We start from the raw sequence: 18,090 nt of genomic DNA on the forward strand, positions 1-18,090 counted from the left end.
TGATTTTCGCCCGTTTTTTTACAATTTGCAGAGAATTAAAAAAAAATACATAAAATATGTTTTTGGTCGCAAATTACTTGTTGTAAAAAACTGAAATGAGCATAGCTTTTAGTATTTTGAAAATTTAAAAAATCACCCCTACTTAGGGGTTGAAAAAAATGCCAAAAATAAAGAATTTGAAAATTACTATTGATATAAAAACTATTAGCATATGAATTATCTTAACATATTTTTTTTGGAATTTTTACAATTATTTCTGATATTCTCTATTTTTTGGGACGATTCCACCCCCTGAGCGCACTTATGGGTGGATTTTCTAATTCAACATGCTTATTTCAGTCATGAGAATAAATCTTTCTCTGTATCAAGAATTATTCGATAAAAAAATCCACATGCTAATAGTTTTTATATTTATTGGTAATATTCAATTCTTCATTTTGGGCGTCTTTTCAACCCCTAAATAGGGGCGATTTTTGAAAATTTTCAAAAAACAAGAATCTATGCTCATCTTAATTTTTTACGAGTGACCGCAAAAAACCTGTGATTTTTGCCCGTTTTTTTTACAATTTGCAGAGAATTAAAAAAAAATACATAAAATATGTTTTTGGTCGCAAATTACTTGTTGTAAAAAACTGAAATGAGCATAGCTTTTAGTATTTTGAAAATTTAAAAAATCACCCCTACTTAGGGGTTGAAAAAAATGCCAAAAATAAAGAATTTGAAAATTACTATTGATATAAAAACTATTAGCATATGAATTATCTTAACATATTTTTTTTGGAATTTTTAAAATTATTTCTGATATTCTCTATTTTTTGGGACGATTCCACCCCCTGAGCGCACTTATGGGTGGATTTTCTAATTCAACATGCTTATTTCAGTCATGAGAATAAATCTTTCTCTGTATCAAGAATTATTCGATAAAAAAATCCACATGCTAATAGTTTTTATATTTATTGGTAATATTCAATTCTTCATTTTGGGCGTCTTTTCAACCCCTAAATAGGGGCGATTTTTGAAAATTTGCAAAAAACAAAAATCTATGCTCATCTTAATTTTTTACGAGTAATTTCAGACCAAAAACATATTTTTATCTATTTTCTTTAGTTCTCTGCGAATTGTGAAAAAATGGGCGATTTTTGCGGTCACTTTTTATGTTCTGAATCTGAAATTTCATGTTTAAACCTGAAATGTTAAATTTAAACTTAAAATTTCAATTTTGAAGTTGAAACTTGGAGTTTGAAATATACGTTTTATAGTATTTTACTTCTAGCTGTGAAAACCGGTATTAGAATTAAAATTGGACCATTTTTAATGCAAGCAGATGCCCAGCAAAAAAATGCATAAAAAATTTGAATAATGGTTCGATAGTGCCTGCCTTTTTCACACTTAAAGTTGATATAATTATCGACTTCTGTGCCAAATTTCAGCTTCTAATTTTCATAAAAGACATAGCTATGAGTTTTTGGAAAAAATGCAGAATTTTCGAGTTTCTCTGATTCTCTGAATCCTTCGACCTTTCATTTTCTTCCAAATTTAATTTCCTACAACTTTTCCATTTACAGAATTGAGATTACTCTAATAGTTTTGGTTTTAAAAGCAAACAACTAAAAAAACGCGTTTTTTTTTTTAACTAAAATGTTAATAACAAATTAATTAACGAGAGTTGCGAGTCGAAAACAGAGTATATTTCTGGACTGTCTTTTAAATGACGGCACAGGTGGTATGCTGTTAATATTTATGCCACACAAAAGACTGTCCTATTTAAATTTCGAGAATGAATTAAAATTTAAAATTTCAAATTCCAACTGAAAAGTATCGAGTCGATAATACAATAAAATAAATTTAATCTTTATGTTTTCTTATACATAAAGTGACAACGCATGCAAATAATCTAACAAATCTTTGACGTCATCATGGCATGGCAAAAAAATAATGCTTTTTAATCCAAGAACCAAGTTTAGACCAAATAGAGAAAGTGTAGTGTAAATAAATAAAACCATACTAATTAAAAGTGCATAAAGTAATTTAAAAGAATCAACAGTGAAAAATCATATGTAATCCTTTTATGCCTTGGGGGAGACAAGGATTGAAAATTGTTATTTTTTTTTATTCTTGATTTTGAAATTTAAATTTTGAGATTGAACTTGTAATTTCAAGTTTAAAAAAAATTTTGAGTTTGAACTTGAAAATCTGAATTTGAGTTCAAAATTTTGTCACTTATCATGTTTCGAACTTAAGATTTTATATTGAAAGTGAAAAATTTGAGTTAGAACTTGAAATTTCACGTTTCAAAAGTCGAAATTTCAAGTTTGACTTCCAAACCTATATTTTTGTACGCTTTTGTATCAAAGAGTCAACAGTAGGGTTCGGTAATAAGTGTTTAAGAGGGCTCTATAACAAATAGGCAACCAGCAATACATTTTTATAGATTTTATTACACAGTTTGTCTAAATATGAATTAATGCACAAATAACAGACTTTCTTCCATTTTAACGCAGATTTTCTATAAAATGGAGTTAGTTTGTAACTCAAATTACATTTTGTTGTAAAGAAATTTGTGATTTGCCGCATTTGAACAAGTAAATTACAAATTTCCTTACACCAAAAAGTAATTTGAGTTTCAAACTAGGTCCATTTTATTGCAAATCTGCGTTAGAATGGAGGAAAGTCTGTTATTTGTGCATTAATTCATATTTAGACAAACTGTGTAATAAAATCAATAAAAATGTATGGCTGGTTGCCTATTTGCTATAGAGCCCTCTTAATGGATTGTATATAATCTAACGAACATTATTAATACGGTTCTTGTGACATTTCCTATTTAAAACTTAAGATTCAAATTGGAAATTTTGAGTTTGAACTGGAAATTTCATGTTTCAAAGTCAAAATTTCAAGTTTTGACTTCAAAACTTATGGCCTTTGTACGCTTTTAGAGCAGAATCAACAGTAATAATAAGTGTTTAATAGATTGAACGGAATCTAATTAATTATCTATTAATAAGGCATGTGTCCAGCTATTTGCCCTTGAAGAACGATAAGATGTTTCAAAGGTTTCTATCACACCAAATTGAGAGTAACACAACAAAAATTTGCAATGGTAATATTCGTGACTATTATTTAAAAATATGTTAAACAGTGGCCCCAAGTGAGAGCCTTGAGGCACATCCGACACCGTTGCAATCTGTTTAATATTAAATTTTCAAATCTGACGTGTCTCTTTTTTTTATCCAATCTAGAAAATGACCACATTGTAATTTAAATTTACTCTATCGAAAAGCCTTGGAACAATTTGCCTTCGACGACAATCGAGTTAGAAAATGATCTCAGAATAAGTCACCAAATTCCTACTTACCCATAGGTTCCTTTATGACCTTGTAATAATCTGGGGCCTCCGTTGGGTCCACCGGTTCCATAAACGGCCAGGCGCTTTTATGAACCTAAAAACAACACGTCATTCACAAAATTCCGAATAGGAATCGGTCCTTGTCTATTAACGATTGCTAGACGTACCTGCAGCTGCTTGATGAGTTTGCGGAGCCCCTCGAAATCCTTCTGCGTCAGGTCTTTCATGTTGGCGAAGTTAACCGAATTGTTCCGCTGACACCTCGGGCAGATATATTCGTCGATGTTGTCCGCTTCCGACTGCAGAATGCCCACACACCTACCGTGGAACCAGTCTTGACATCGATCACAGCAGATGTAAAATCTGAAAAAAAGAAAAGGTGGTCTCAACCGGAAATGGATTATAAAGGAAAAAAACAAAAATACGAAACACTCACTGAGACTCGTCGTAGGGCTGCTGACACAGACAATACAACTTCTGAGTATCCCTGGCCTGCTTGCATTCCGTGCAAATGAATTCCGTGAGGGACTTGCTGCTTTCCTCCGTAATACCCACACAGTCGCCGTGGAACCAGTTATTGCACAGATCACAACCCACGTAAAACTTGGTTTCGTCGTACGGCGTCCGACAGATACAGTAAACCTTCTCTTTCTTGAGGTTGGCCTTTTGTGCGGCCGTGGAAGCGGTCGATGGCGGAGACGGGTTCTGAGCCTGCTTCTGGGTTTTTCTGTGGCGGGACGTCGAGGATTTCTGAGGAGGCTGGTGGATGGCCGCTGTCGTGGCAGTAGCGGCCGATTTTCTTTTGCTGCTGCCTGTCCGGACCTCGTCCTGCTTGCTTCGCTCGATTTTGGTGCGTGCTGCCAGCTCCTCGGCTACCTCCCTCTATAAATTTAGTTTTGATTTAATTAAACAAAAATGATCGACAAAACAAATATTTCGTTTAAATTATTATTATTATTATTATTATTAAAAGTAAAACAACATAAAAACAAGAAGTCAAATTGATCACAGCCTGTACTGAAAATATAAGAGCAAGTAAAAATTAATTATTTTCATTCAACTCTAACTGGGAATCAAATTTCTAGGGGCTAGCAAAATAATATTTTGAAAAATTGTTTTTGATGTCGAATAATAGTCGATTTGTAATTAGTTTTTTCGTCAAAGCAGACTAAACGCAGGGCATTAAAAAAATGTTTGAGTCCTTTTAAAAATCAATATTTTTGCACAATTTATTAAATATTTACTAATATTATTATGTAGATATGCATACCTTACTAATTGTATGTAAAACGTATTTATTTTTATTATATTTATATTGTTTTTTAAAATATACTTCATGAAAAAAAAAAAAAATACATCCTTATCTGATTGACTTCGTTTTTTTTAAATTGTTGAAAGTATCAACTATTTATTTAAAGCAGTATGTGTTTAGTTTCTGAATCTCTGTGTCAGTGACCTCTGATATTAGATCTACATATCAATCAGTTGATGTTACCGTAGATCTTATAGTTCACTGTTTTATCTGGTTTTAAAACAACTGTACAAAATGGATGCAGTAACTATTGAAAAAGTTATTGCGACCAGCATTATTTTGATTATAATGAAAGAAAAAAGAAGTAAAAAACTTAAAAAAAGAGATGTGTTAGAAATTTTGTTTTAATTTCATTAATTGTAACGTCAGGATTTTTCAAGCTCAGCACCTCCATTATTTCGCTAAGAACTTTTTGCTTTAAATGCTTAATCAAATACTGTTTTGTCTTTACAGCGTACAAACAGGGATGTTTCTTATATTCATCAATTAATATTCTTACTTGCCCTCTCGTCCAGGACATCGTTCTAGACACGGGAAGCGGTAAATGTTAATTACTTTAAACACAGATTAAATAAACATAACCTGTAATTTGATCTGACAGGTGGGAATGCAGGCATAACAAATAACTTTGTTCTGCGCAGATTTACGCGCATTTTTATAAAGAAAATTAGAACAAGTTCTAAAATTTCTGTAAACATTTATTTATACATAAATCTGAATAGAATTTCATATATTTCGTGTTTGTCATGAACATATTTCTACATAAAAAAAATTTGCTCAGATTACTTAGAAGATTTTAAAAAAGAAATGCTATTGTGTCAAACAGCCTTTACTAGAATTGAAATATAATTTGTATAGTGCAATGTTGTGTTCTATTAAGTTCAATTTTACGATGAAATTTAAATCCTGTTTTCGTTTCGTGTCTTCATTGTTAAAATTTGTGTGTGGTATTATAACAAAATATGTACACGAATGAAGAAAGATGAGATCTGACAACAATGCATACCGATGCGTGATAAGTTTACAGGGAAGTTTGAGGTTACACCAGCCTGTCCAAAAAAATCGTTTTTTACAATTTGAAAAAAAAAACTCTCATGAAGTGTGTTTTTAAAAGTCAAAATGAGCGTCTGTATCCTCTATTTTAATGATATTAGGATACATTGTCTACATATCTGCCTGCAACATTGCATTGTATTTATTTATTTAACGGGGAAACCCCCATTATATGAAAACCTAAATTAAAAACCATCTTTAACAATAATTGTAATTCTTACAGTTTAACCTAAGGAATTTAAGAATATTCACACAGACTAAGGTGGAAATGTCCAAAGATAATAATAACAGCAATAAATTGAATTGGTTCCATTAGTTTTGTACAGTCCGTAGAATATTTGATGAGATAGAATTCCAAGAAATGAATAAGCCAATAAAGTTCTGTTATTGGAACTACTGTAACAATTTACCACGGCAGGGACGTGCCTTGAAATTTTCCGCCAATGTCTTTCTACCTCGGGTGTCGAATGTGATTAATTTCAATAAAAAGATGTAGGAATGTTCTTGAAATTCTATCTTAACAAATGTCGCACAGACTGTAATACAGGGTCGGAAAATCCCCATGGTTCATCGGCCGTTACGTGAGAGCGATAAAGTAAATCATAGAAATCCATGCGATAGGGAAAGATGGCTATAATAAAGGCATCTAATAGTCACCACCCATTTCGCCCTTCCACAAGTAAGAAGTGGATCTTATTTGTGGAAGGGCCAAGTGGGCGGTGACTATTAGACGCCTTCATTATAGCCATCTTTCTGTCGCACGGATTTCTATTACTTTCTTTATCGCTCTCACGTAACGGCCGATGAACCATGGGGACTTTCTGATCCTATATATTTGGTATTATGCCGTGACTGGCGATAGTTTTTTTTTTTTTAATGAAAGAGATAAAACATATACTTCTGAGCGGTATAGAAACTTTTTATAACCATCAGCAGGTAAATATTTACCTTATAACTGTGCTAGTAATGGTGTCTACAGTAAATTTTTATTGAATTTCTAAAAATTGTATTGTACTTTACTCATTTTCAAACAAATTATATAAAAAAAAAATTAATGAACAAACTAAAATAAAAAATAAATAATAAACTAATATTAATAAACAATAATTGATATATTTTTTAATTACCTGGATTTCATATTGCAGTTCTTTTTCCAATAATGCCCTTTTCCTTAATATATCTTTCTTCAGTAGCTCCTTCTGTCTAAACAAACTAACCATTATTTTCGTTTTAATAGTAACTTTTCTTTCCGCTTCAGAAACTTCTTTTATTTTGATTCTAGCTCTAGGCGACACAATCTTTTCTTTAACTGGTTCTTGACTAAAAACGAAACGGATGTAGTCGTCCTAAGTGGAAATATCCATTTGTCGTACTGATACTTACTGTGATTCGGTTTCGATTTTTTTCCCGTCGGAGGATCTGTTGGGGCGGCTCCTTTTGGGGGTTTCCATCACCCAATCACTATCATCGTTCTTGGAAGCACTGGGCGGTCTTTTGCGGGTAGCAGTGGGGAACCGGGAATTAGGGACAACCGTCTGATTTACTTTTGGGACTGGCGTGGGCAATTCGGGCTCCTGTTTCATTTGTTTTTCTTGGTACCTCTGCAGCTGCAACAGTTTTTCCTCGATTTCGGGATTGAGGTTCTCTTGTTTTAAGGCGGATTTGATGGCTGCAGAGATATTAAAGAAAAATATACAAAGAGGGTGAAAATTATAGAAAAAATTAAAGCAAACGGTGAACAGTCCCAAAGCAAAACGACTAATAAAAAAATAAACGTGAAGAAGTGCAAGGGTTTTGTCACAAGAAAAGTCCATGAGATTTGTTTAACAGTTTTATTACACAATTTCGGATACAGTCCAGTTACATGTTACATTAGTTAATCTGTAACTAATTTTATTTATTTAAAGTAATACGGACAAAAGTTTCCAAACACAGGCCGTGAAAAAAGCAGAGAAAATCTCATGATTACGTGGTTATGTCGCAATGCTTTCCTCTGCTTCTTCTAGACCAGTGAGAGAATAAAAATTAAAATCACAGTAAAATACTTTTACACTTAATAGCGGAAAAAACATAAAAAAAAATAAAAAAATCAGTCTTCTTTTCGAAACAGAACTTTTCCAACAAAAAGAAAATATCACAGAAAGAAATACTTTTGCAAGTTTAGAAACTTTTGAATTTGTAGGAACCCTTGCTCTTCTAAATAACTGAAGCTTATCTATTTATAAAAACGTGTGGCGAGATCGTTTTGCAATGGGTACGCACAGTTAGGATTGTACACAATTACGGATGGCTGATAAATGAACATACTTTGCTGAATATAGTCGGGTGTGACGACAAACTGCTTGTTTGCCTCCCCAGTTGCGGTGGCGACCTGCGTCTGCGGCTGACCTTGGACGACAGACGTCGGCTGGCCGGCCTCCATGTTGGCCTTCATGGCTTGGAGGAGGGCGGAAGTCTGGGACTGCTGCCCGTTTACAAGAACCTGACGACCGCCGACCGTCGAGACGGTTTCTTTAGTCTGCAATTATTGGAACGTACACTTAGAAGCCATTAGAAAGCGTTCATTCTCAACACCCAAGCGCAGTTTAGTCCAAGCGAGGATTAAAGCAAAACAAATAGTCAAAAATAAGAAATTTATTACGTAAAGTGTGGGTACAAGGGAGGGTGTTTTAATTAAAATATAAGCGTTAGTCAAAACAAAATAAGGCAACACAGGTGCTGGTTATAAATACATAATTAAATACTCGGAAAATTTAAATATGTACAAAGTTAATTAGAAAACGGTACACATTAAATTAAAAATAGCTTTTAAAGATCCAAAAAGTTGGAAATATTTTAATCGAAACTTATGATTACAACTTGAAAAAAAATGTGATTTATAAACGAAAATCTTCATGATAATATGATTTATTAAATATAAATTTTCATGTGCTGAAAAACAATTTGACTATTGTTTTGTATATATTTTTTTATATAAAACAAAATAGACATGTATAAAAACCATTAAACAATACGAGTTTTCATCTGTAAAATGTGTATAGTTGTTACGATGTCGATTGGAACCTGTAAATTTTAAAGCACAGGACCGTATGCACTTCTCCTGAAATTATGCTTTGACCATGATGTGTTTCGTAATTTAAACTCGAATAGCAATTTGGCGAGTCCGGTATTGGTAAACTAGTCTACCTGATCAAAGCAAACCTGTACTGGTCCACTAGGTCGTAAATAATTTTACCTACGACCACTACTGTAAATACTTAAAAACACACCGTCTGCGATCAATGTAAGATTCCTATTACGTACGGTAAAAAAATCGCACAGTTTTCCTAGCAACGGTCAATACAATACTGTTTGTATTGACCGTTGTTAGGCGGTTGCTAGGAAAACTGTACGATTTTTTACAAAGCTGTGTGATTTTTTTACCGTACGTAAAATAGGAATCTTACATTGATCGCAGACGGTGTGTTTTTAAGCATTTACAGTAGTGGTCGTAGGTAAAGTATAGTACGTAATACGTGGTGTAATGCAATTACACACTCATGGAATTACGCACTCACCGCTACACGGCGTCCTGCGTAACTTTTCCATTCGAGCGTAAAATGCTTTTTACGACACTTATTACGTAATATACTATTTTTGTATGGTACACGGGTTCACTTAGCTTTGCCACTTTGCCAGTGCAGTGCCGAGCATTGCTTGGCGGGGTATGTTGGTATAATACGTATTATGATTTATTAGTTGATTATTTGTTCATATCATAACCAGTAAATGGTAATAATTATTAAAATAAATCTTATATGTAATTATCAAGTAATTTTGTGTGGCTCTCTCGAGACTCTTTGCAGTGGAGGAAAACGAAATAACTCGGGAAAATCCCCAAATAATGGAACCGGTTCTTGTCGAAAGTATCGAAACAAACTCAGAGTTTAAAAACAAAAATTTACACGTAAAAAGTCAACGTATTATATTAAATATATATGAATGTTTGAAAAGTGAAAATAGTGAACAATGTGATAAAAAAGTTAGGAAACAGATTAACGAATTAACTAAGATATCAAAAATGACAATGTATAATGTATCGCGTAATTAGGATTGATCATGGTACAAAGAGGAAACGGAAAAATATTGCTCGGAATATAGTATATCTAGACGAGACAGGGCTAAATTTTTCTGGACGTCTATGGATTCCGTAGAATTTATGAGTTAAATGTTTTTATGCGGTTCCAATTGAGATGGTAACAACTATAACACAAATTGGTAAAGCAGAAAAAATACTAAGAAAGTGTTTTAAATAACTAATAAACCATAAAATTGGGTTAGTTAAAAGTTAGTAAGTTAAAAAATTGCGGAAAAAAGTTCATACTGTATTTTTTTTATCTCGATTTTTGACCATTTTGCGATGTTTTAAATTTTATTGCCAGTCCTGTATAACTAAAAACATATTAGTAATAATAACGGGGCAGTGATAGACTCGATAGAAATATTTCCAATTCGAATTGGAAGGTAAACATTTATATTTTTAAAATTTTAAGTAATAAAACATAATTTTAATAATATAACCTTTCTACGTTTAGGAAAATTTTAGACAAAAACAGGCACATGTTTAAGTAATACTAATTAGACGTTTTAAATAACACTTCACACAGTTATCATTTTAAATATAAATACATCAAAGGACTAGATTAAAATAATATAAAAAAAAAACGATAATACTTAAAGTTACAAACAATTGCGGCACACTTTCATGTGCAGTGCTTAATCTTACACCTAAAATTCTCTCGTCAATATTACATTTGATCCTGATTCATCAATTAAAAACGAAGGAGATGTATTTTATGTCAACAGTCAAAATGATAAGAAAATCTTCCTCGGAACATCACGACAAACGTACGCCTGTTAAGCAGCCATGCGTTTTTAGTTAATAGAGAGCCTGATTGACGGGTTGCACTACAACTTTGGACTTTTGGGGCGATTTGCATACCTGTTGTACAACTGTTGGCTGTAGTTGCTTCACGGGGCTCTGCTTGATGTTCGCCACAGCGGCGACGTTCTGAGTCAAAGTGTTCTGGGGCTGTTGCACTGGCGTCAGAGGCGGAGGATTGCTAGACGTGGTTTCGTTTGACTGGTCCTGACTGCTGGGCTGCACAGCCAGGTATATTTTAGTGGGGCCAAGAACGCCCTGTTTTCCCGTTGAAGCTTGTGCTGGAATAAGAAAGAAAAACGTCAGCGGACTTTTATTAATAAAAACTAAACAAAACCTACCCTTAAGCAGCTGCTGCTTCACCTGCTGTTGTACAGCTGCCAGCTGCTGTGGTGTAAAATCTGCCCCTTGCAAGCCCTGCAGTACGATCCGCGGGCCTTGCTGCGTCTGGATAACCTGCGCGGTGACACACTTGATAACTGTACCAGGCGGCTGTCCAACTAGAAGCTGTTCCATCGTAGCAGGATCGATCTGATTATTATCCTGAACTGGTTTCGGAGAGGATTGCAGGGCCTGTTGAATACTCTGCGGTGTTTGCTGTTGAGCCACAGGTTGAGGCGTCTCGACTTGTTTTATGACTGGTTGCAGTTTCACCGGAGTGTTGGTAGTCAAGGTCGCTGTTGCGGGTGGCTGCGCCTGCTGTATCGTCTGCGTGATACTACCAGGGGTTAACTGGGCTACAACTTGGGCCTGATTATTGCCCGTGGGTCTGATTAGGACTTGTTGGCCGTTTATCGTGGCGACTTGCACTTTGCCCGTGGCAAGTTGTTGAGCCAGGTTTTGATTGTTGACCACTATTTGATTAGTTATGATCTGGAAATGTTGAGATAAACAAAATAGTCGGGTGTGTATATCAAAGTTTTCAATTTTCAGTACGTATGCTCTCATATGCTAAAAACTAACCTTACTTTTTTTATATAATTTTTGGAAGCCTGGATAGTGTGTAAAAAAATTGTCTAGTTTAACCCTTGAATTGGCTATTTTATTCCCATTATTTAGAGCATTCACTTCTCTCTGTTAACCGTCAGATTACCAATTTAAAATTCCTAAATTTTTTATATTTTTAACAAGCTTTTACAAAGTACTGTCAAGATTTCTGTATAGTATACAGGATGTAACGTCAAGTGGGGGTCAATTTTCCCCAAAATATTAATTTCAAATCAATTGTTTTGTATATCAAATCATTAGTTATAATTCGTTTTTAAACTACACTTAAACTCTTTTCTACGCATCAATTGGGCGCTACCTGTCATTTGTATGTGCGCACTTATCAGTGTTGCCTGTTGTAACGTTTTTAAACCAGAGAACAAAAATTGCAATGAAAAATAATTTCGTAAAAACCTGTTTTTGTATGACTATGTGGACGCCGATCAACAAATTTTCAAAAATAATAACCAGATTTATTAACTGATCCATCTGATGGGATATGACAACAAGGGCTCACGCTAGGCTCACTAATTAATTCATATTGTCAACTATAACTACTTTAGTGCGAGGAAGAGTAATATTCAAAATTTAAATAATCACTCTGTAACTATAATCAAAACTTTGAAGATAAATATGTATGGACATATAGCATTATTTTATTTGGACATATTTCTTTAGTAGATTTTTACAAAAATACTTTTGGTATAAATATTCATTTAACTCATTTTATAGAACAAAAGTTAAAATATAATTGCAATCAATTACATGTCATTATTACACAATAGATTTAAAGGCAACGAAAAGTGCCCAGTTGCAAATTGAATGCTTATTGAACTGACCCTTGCACTCTGTCCATCTCGCTCACTCTCTCTATAAACTGGTGCACTGATTCAATCAATTCCAATTCTTCTACCGGTTGTTTAATTCGAATGCACTCAGCATTTTGTAAAGAATATTTAAACCCCGGAAACTTGGTGAATCGGAGCCAGTCCGGGGCCACTTTACGAGCCAGTCGATGGCTAGGAGCCAGTTCACCATTTTGTCCTCCACATGAAAAGCCCCCTCAGAGGTGTAAGTATGTTTTGTGTAATAAAATGTAAAAATTAATTGATTTTTTTCTCTGGTTTTTACCCTCTTAGCAGCCAAGTGAGTAGCCCGAGAAAATAATATCTATTTTTGAATAGTTGTTTTGGTATTTTCAATACGAACTGATCCTTATTAAAAACAAAAAAAAAAAACAAAAATTAAAAAAAAAACAACAGAATTTGATAAAACAAATGATATTTGTTTCTAAAGCTCAAAGGTGGCCTCTGTATAAATATAACCTAAATTCAAAGTTACACCCTGTATATTTGACGATTAGTGTTTTTTTCCTACTCTATAGACAATGATTGTTTGTTAAAGTGGATTTCAATAATCTGCGATCGACTGAGAAATTGATGATGTTTACCCAAACATTGAAATTTTTTTCGGTTTTTTAAGTGGATTAAAATATAGTTTTGAAAATTACATACAGGGTGTGGCATTAGTGCGTCGAAGTACGATATCTCCTTTATTATAGAAGATATCAAAAAAAGTTATTTACAAAAATTATAGCCAACTCAAAACTGCAAATTTTATAATTATTTTCGTATATACAGGGTGTTATGTATTACCGGGGTGAACCAAACATACTATTTTTTAATGGGACACCCTGTATATTATTTCAAATTTAGATTAAGCTCATCTCTCCCATGCTTCCAATATAGGTTTTAATTATGTTATACAGGGTATTTCAAAAGTTATAGACAATTGTATACGAGAATAATTCCCATTTCAGCGTCCTGTATACCCTAAACAGAACAACTTAACAATAATTTTTTGTAGGCATAACTCTTTGATATTGGTAGTTTTACGAAAAAGTGCTATTTCTTTATTATTGCAACAGTTGAATATAGGGCGAACCAAAATTCGAGCACATAATTATCTCAATTTTTTTAAATGAATCACACTGTATTATATTTTTAAAACTGAAAATACACTTTATGTTCTTTCATTTTTATGAAGCATTCCCTATACCTAAAATCATTAATTTCTGAGATATTTACCATTTAATAACAAAAAGAGATTTATAAAAAATTCCTATTATAACAAGTTGGCCGTGGGCAAATGACTGTGACAAATTGTTATAAAACATTACAAAATATCCGTTGTTAAGACGTAATTCTTATAATATTAACTAACTTGTTATAATATGAATTTTTTAAAAACTCTAATTTTGTTACTAAATGGTAAATATCTCAGAAATTAATGATTTTAGCTATAGGGAATGCTTTATAAAAATGAAAGAACATAAAGTGTATTCAGTTTTTAAAATAAAATACAGGGTGATTCATTTAAAAAAATTTGAAAAAATTATGTGCTCGAGTTTTGGTTCGCCCCATACTCAACTGTTGCAATAATTAAAAAATGGCACTTTCTCGTAAAACTGTACCATTATCACAAAGCTATGTCTGCAAAAAATTATTGTTAAGTTGTTCTATTTAGGGTATACAGGACTCTGAAATGGGAATGATTCTTGTACACAATTGACCGTAACTTTTGAAATACCCTGTATAACATAATTGAACCCTATATTGGAAGCATGGGAGAGATGAGCTTAATCTAAATTTGAAATAATATATAGGGTGTCCTATTTAAAAAATAGTAGTTTGGTTCACCCTGGTAATACGTAACACTCTGTATATACGAAAATAATTTTAAAATGTGCAGTTTTAAGTTCGCTACAATTTTTGTAAATAACTTTTTTTGATATCTTCTATAATAACGGAGATATCGTACTTTGACGCACTAATGCCGCACCCCGTAGATATACACTTTGGATATTTTTTATTTAAATCAATATTCTCTATTTAGGCAGAAAAAAATGAATAAAGTCGAAATACGGAAACAAATTTAAATTTTTCAACGGAACTGATATAAAATCATGAGTTTCTACTAATTCATTTTTCTATATTTTGACATAATTATTCTTTCAGTATTTTATTGTACAAATCAATCTCATTTATAAACGTCAAACATTTTATATTGAAAATTAACAATTTTCAATATAAAATCTTTAATTTCAGTATTTCATTTTTAGACTACTGGAACATCCCCTTCATCATTGTAACTTACATTTCTTTTTTACCGGGTAAAGTCAGAAAATTTGTGCCACATGTGCCTTACCTGCTGCCCTCCTTGACTGGCGATGACTTGATTGCTACCGAGGACGACCTGCTGCTGTATGACTTGCCCGGCGGTGCCGACCACTACATTTCCTTGCGTGACCTTTTGCACGATGGGTTGCTGCTGCTTGACCACCACCTGCTGGGTCTTAATAGGGCTCTGCTGCACCTGAGGCTGCGCGACCACCGTCTTGAGCTGATTCGTCTGTACCAGAGCCTTACCTGCGGACGTATTTACGGCCTGTTTAATAATGGCTTTCGGGGTGGTGGCAGTGATGGGTGTTTTAGTCGTAGTAAGACCGGAGGACTGCAGTTGGGCAGTGGTGAGAACCTGAAGTTTTCCGTCAGGGTACTGGACTAATTGCTGGCCAGGCAGGAGACCCTTGACGGTAATGCGACCGTCGGGGGTGCGCATGATTTGGACGCGTTGTGGTGTGTCTTTGGTCGGTAGGTTGGTGGTTGGTGTGGATGTCGCTGGACAAAATATCTCATAAATACAGGCAAATGTAATATTGGAGAGTCAGATGTTGCTGCTTCAGGCACGCATAACCTCACAAAAATAATTTTTATCGTGACTGTAAAAATGTATCACGATTTATTATTGTCTATCTATAAATGCTCAAGAGTTGAATGACCTCTGAGAGTGATGAATACATCCTTAAACAGACATGTGCATGTTTCTTTTTTAAGTTTACAAATAATTACTATGTGAAGAGTATGCAGACTTTTGTTTTTTTAACATTCATAAATAACAATCAAACAAAAACTTATTTCATATAAACTAAAAAAAAAAACAAAACACTGAATTTCTGTCAACTAACATTAATGTAATCAAATAGTAAACATGGTTCACCGCAACAATTATGTAAGAATGTAGAAAATGATAATGAGCTTTGACGAGTGCACATCCAAATTTTATAAGTGCATTTTATTTTGTATTTGGAAAATGAGCTATTTCCAAATTATTTTTTTGAATCTAAAATAGCTTAAATACCACAAAGTGGAATAAATTGATAACTGTAAAACTGCTCATTTCAAAGTAAAAATATATAGATTTTTTACATTTAAAGTTGACAAAAACTATTAGTGTTGAATTTTTGTTCTGAAAAAAAATTAAGTTTCTATTGATTCCAGCGACCAAATAAAAAGTTCTGGTAATTCTTGTACAAAGACGCTCAAGAATTTACCACTTGTCCAAGGCGGATGGATGCGGTTGCTTCATCAAAACACGAGTCTTACTTAGGAACAAGTCCACAGTTTCATTAAAATCCATTGTAACATTCTCCAGATATTACAAAAAACATCATTTTTTTCAAGAACTTTGCTTTGACAATCAATATCAGAGGAGCCAGACATTTTTTCTTAATGGAAGTTAGGTCAGATCGTCTTCTTTTGAGCTAAAGAATGTCACAGTACCTTTTTGATCATGTGCTTATGGGACACCCTGTATATGTAAAACAAGGATAAAAAATGTTAAATAGCATTAGTCCAGTCATTAGACATAAAATATGGCGTTACTGTATAATTTTCCCAAACAGCACCAATTTGCATCAACATTTGGATTTAGGTTCTACTTACCCTCTACTTCAAAGTTGACCCTGTGCCGGGGGTTGCTTTTTATTTTTTAGGGGTTCACCCCTATTCGAAAATAATTATAGAATTGTAGATTTGATCGTGTAATAGGTTGAAATCATCTTTAAATAAGTAATTACCCCACCCCCTATGACAGTAATGATTAAAAAATAATTAAAAATATTATTCAGCAACTTGTAATAAATTAATCATTATAGTGATATAAATTAAGATTTCTTTACTGTTTTAATTTTTTATTATTTGTTTATAANTTACCACTTGTCCAAGGCGGATGGATGCGGTTGCTTCATCAAAACACGAGTCTTACTTAGGAACAAGTCCACAGTTTCATTAAAATCCATTGTAACATTCTCCAGATATTACAAAAAACATCATTTTTTTCAAGAACTTTGCTTTGACAATCAATATCAGAGGAGCCAGACATTTTTTCTTAATGGAAGTTAGGTCAGATCGTCTTCTTTTGAGCTAAAGAATGTCACAGTACCTTTTTGATCATGTGCTTATGGGACACCCTGTATATGTAAAACAAGGATAAAAAATGTTAAATAGCATTAGTCCAGTCATTAGACATAAAATATGGCGTTACTGTATAATTTTCCCAAACAGCACCAATTTGCATCAACATTTGGATTTAGGTTCTACTTACCCTCTACTTCAAAGTTGACCCTGTGCCGGGGGTTGCTTTTTATTTTTTAGGGGTTCACCCCTATTCGAAAATAATTATAGAATTGTAGATTTGATCGTGTAATAGGTTGAAATCATCTTTAAATAAGTAATTACCCCACCCCCTATGACAGTAATGATTAAAAAATAATTAAAAATATTATTCAGCAACTTGTAATAAATTAATCATTATAGTGATATAAATTAAGATTTCTTTACTGTTTTAATTTTTTATTATTTGTTTATAAGTTTCAACCCTTATAAAAACCACCCCTTGCAAAAAAAATCGAACAATTATAGTTACAAAAAATTTTTTAGTTTATTTTTGTAAGGGTTTCAGCTGAAAGGGCTTGAATAAGTTGCTATTTACGAACATAGGCAAACTTTAAACGGCCGTATCTTACTTAATTTTTATCCTACAGAAAAAAAACAAAATTTTCAAAAGAGCAAAACCTACAATATTGTACTCTACAAAATTTTGCGTATCATTAATAGTTTTTGAGTTATTTTGAAAAAAAAGACAATCTTTTCCAAAAATACAAAAATTCTCTTTTCAAAACTAAGCACTTTAAAGCACTCAAACTTCTAGAGCAGGGGTCGGCAAGTAATTTTAGGTGGGGTCCGGATACTTTTGAAATTTTTTAACGAGGTCCAGAAAAAAATTCATATTTTTTATTAATTTTTTATTTTCATTTACATTAAGAACTCAAATCAGTCACAATTGTAAAATACCAGAAAAAATGATAAGGGTGGCACTCAAACGTANCACTTAAACGTAAAAAACATTTTTTAAATAATTTATTTGAGTAATTTATACTTTCAAAAAATTTTTGGCGGTCCAGTATTCTACCTTCCGCGGTCCGGACCTGGACTGTGGTCCGCCAGTTGCCGACCCTTGTTCTAGAGCATATTACAAGAACATAAATAAAGTAAATCGTAATGTGGTAACGATTATTTTCAATTGGGGTGGTAATCAGGGGGTGATTTACATGTTTTTTGTCGCCGAAAA

The 18,090-nt window shown here is 33.1% G+C and overlaps 1 protein-coding gene across 4 annotated transcripts in view; it reads right to left on the reverse strand.

Annotated features, from left to right (window-relative positions):
- Window positions 1–18,090, reverse strand: part of LOC108911058 (nucleosome-remodeling factor subunit NURF301) — a 36,015-nt gene that overhangs the window by 1,290 nt on the left and 16,635 nt on the right. For all 4 annotated transcript variants that reach the window (XM_018715888.1, XM_018715886.2, XM_018715887.2 and 1 more), the window contains 9 exons: window positions 14,827–15,299; window positions 10,974–11,505; window positions 10,693–10,913; window positions 8,019–8,229; window positions 7,095–7,380; window positions 6,839–7,031; window positions 3,783–4,228; window positions 3,514–3,709; window positions 3,356–3,440 (listed from right to left, as the gene is read on the reverse strand). In XM_018715888.1, coding sequence (XP_018571404.1) covers window positions 3,356–3,440; window positions 3,514–3,709; window positions 3,783–4,228; window positions 6,839–7,031; window positions 7,095–7,380; window positions 8,019–8,229; window positions 10,693–10,913; window positions 10,974–11,505; window positions 14,827–15,299 — 2,643 coding nt within the window. The remainder of the gene's footprint in view (window positions 1–3,355; window positions 3,441–3,513; window positions 3,710–3,782; window positions 4,229–6,838; window positions 7,032–7,094; window positions 7,381–8,018; window positions 8,230–10,692; window positions 10,914–10,973; window positions 11,506–14,826; window positions 15,300–18,090) is intronic.

The sequence above is a fragment of the Anoplophora glabripennis genome, unplaced genomic scaffold, assembly GCF_000390285.2.
Source record: "Anoplophora glabripennis isolate ALB-LARVAE unplaced genomic scaffold, Agla_2.0 scaffold437, whole genome shotgun sequence".
Lineage (NCBI taxonomy): Eukaryota > Metazoa > Arthropoda > Insecta > Coleoptera > Cerambycidae > Anoplophora > Anoplophora glabripennis.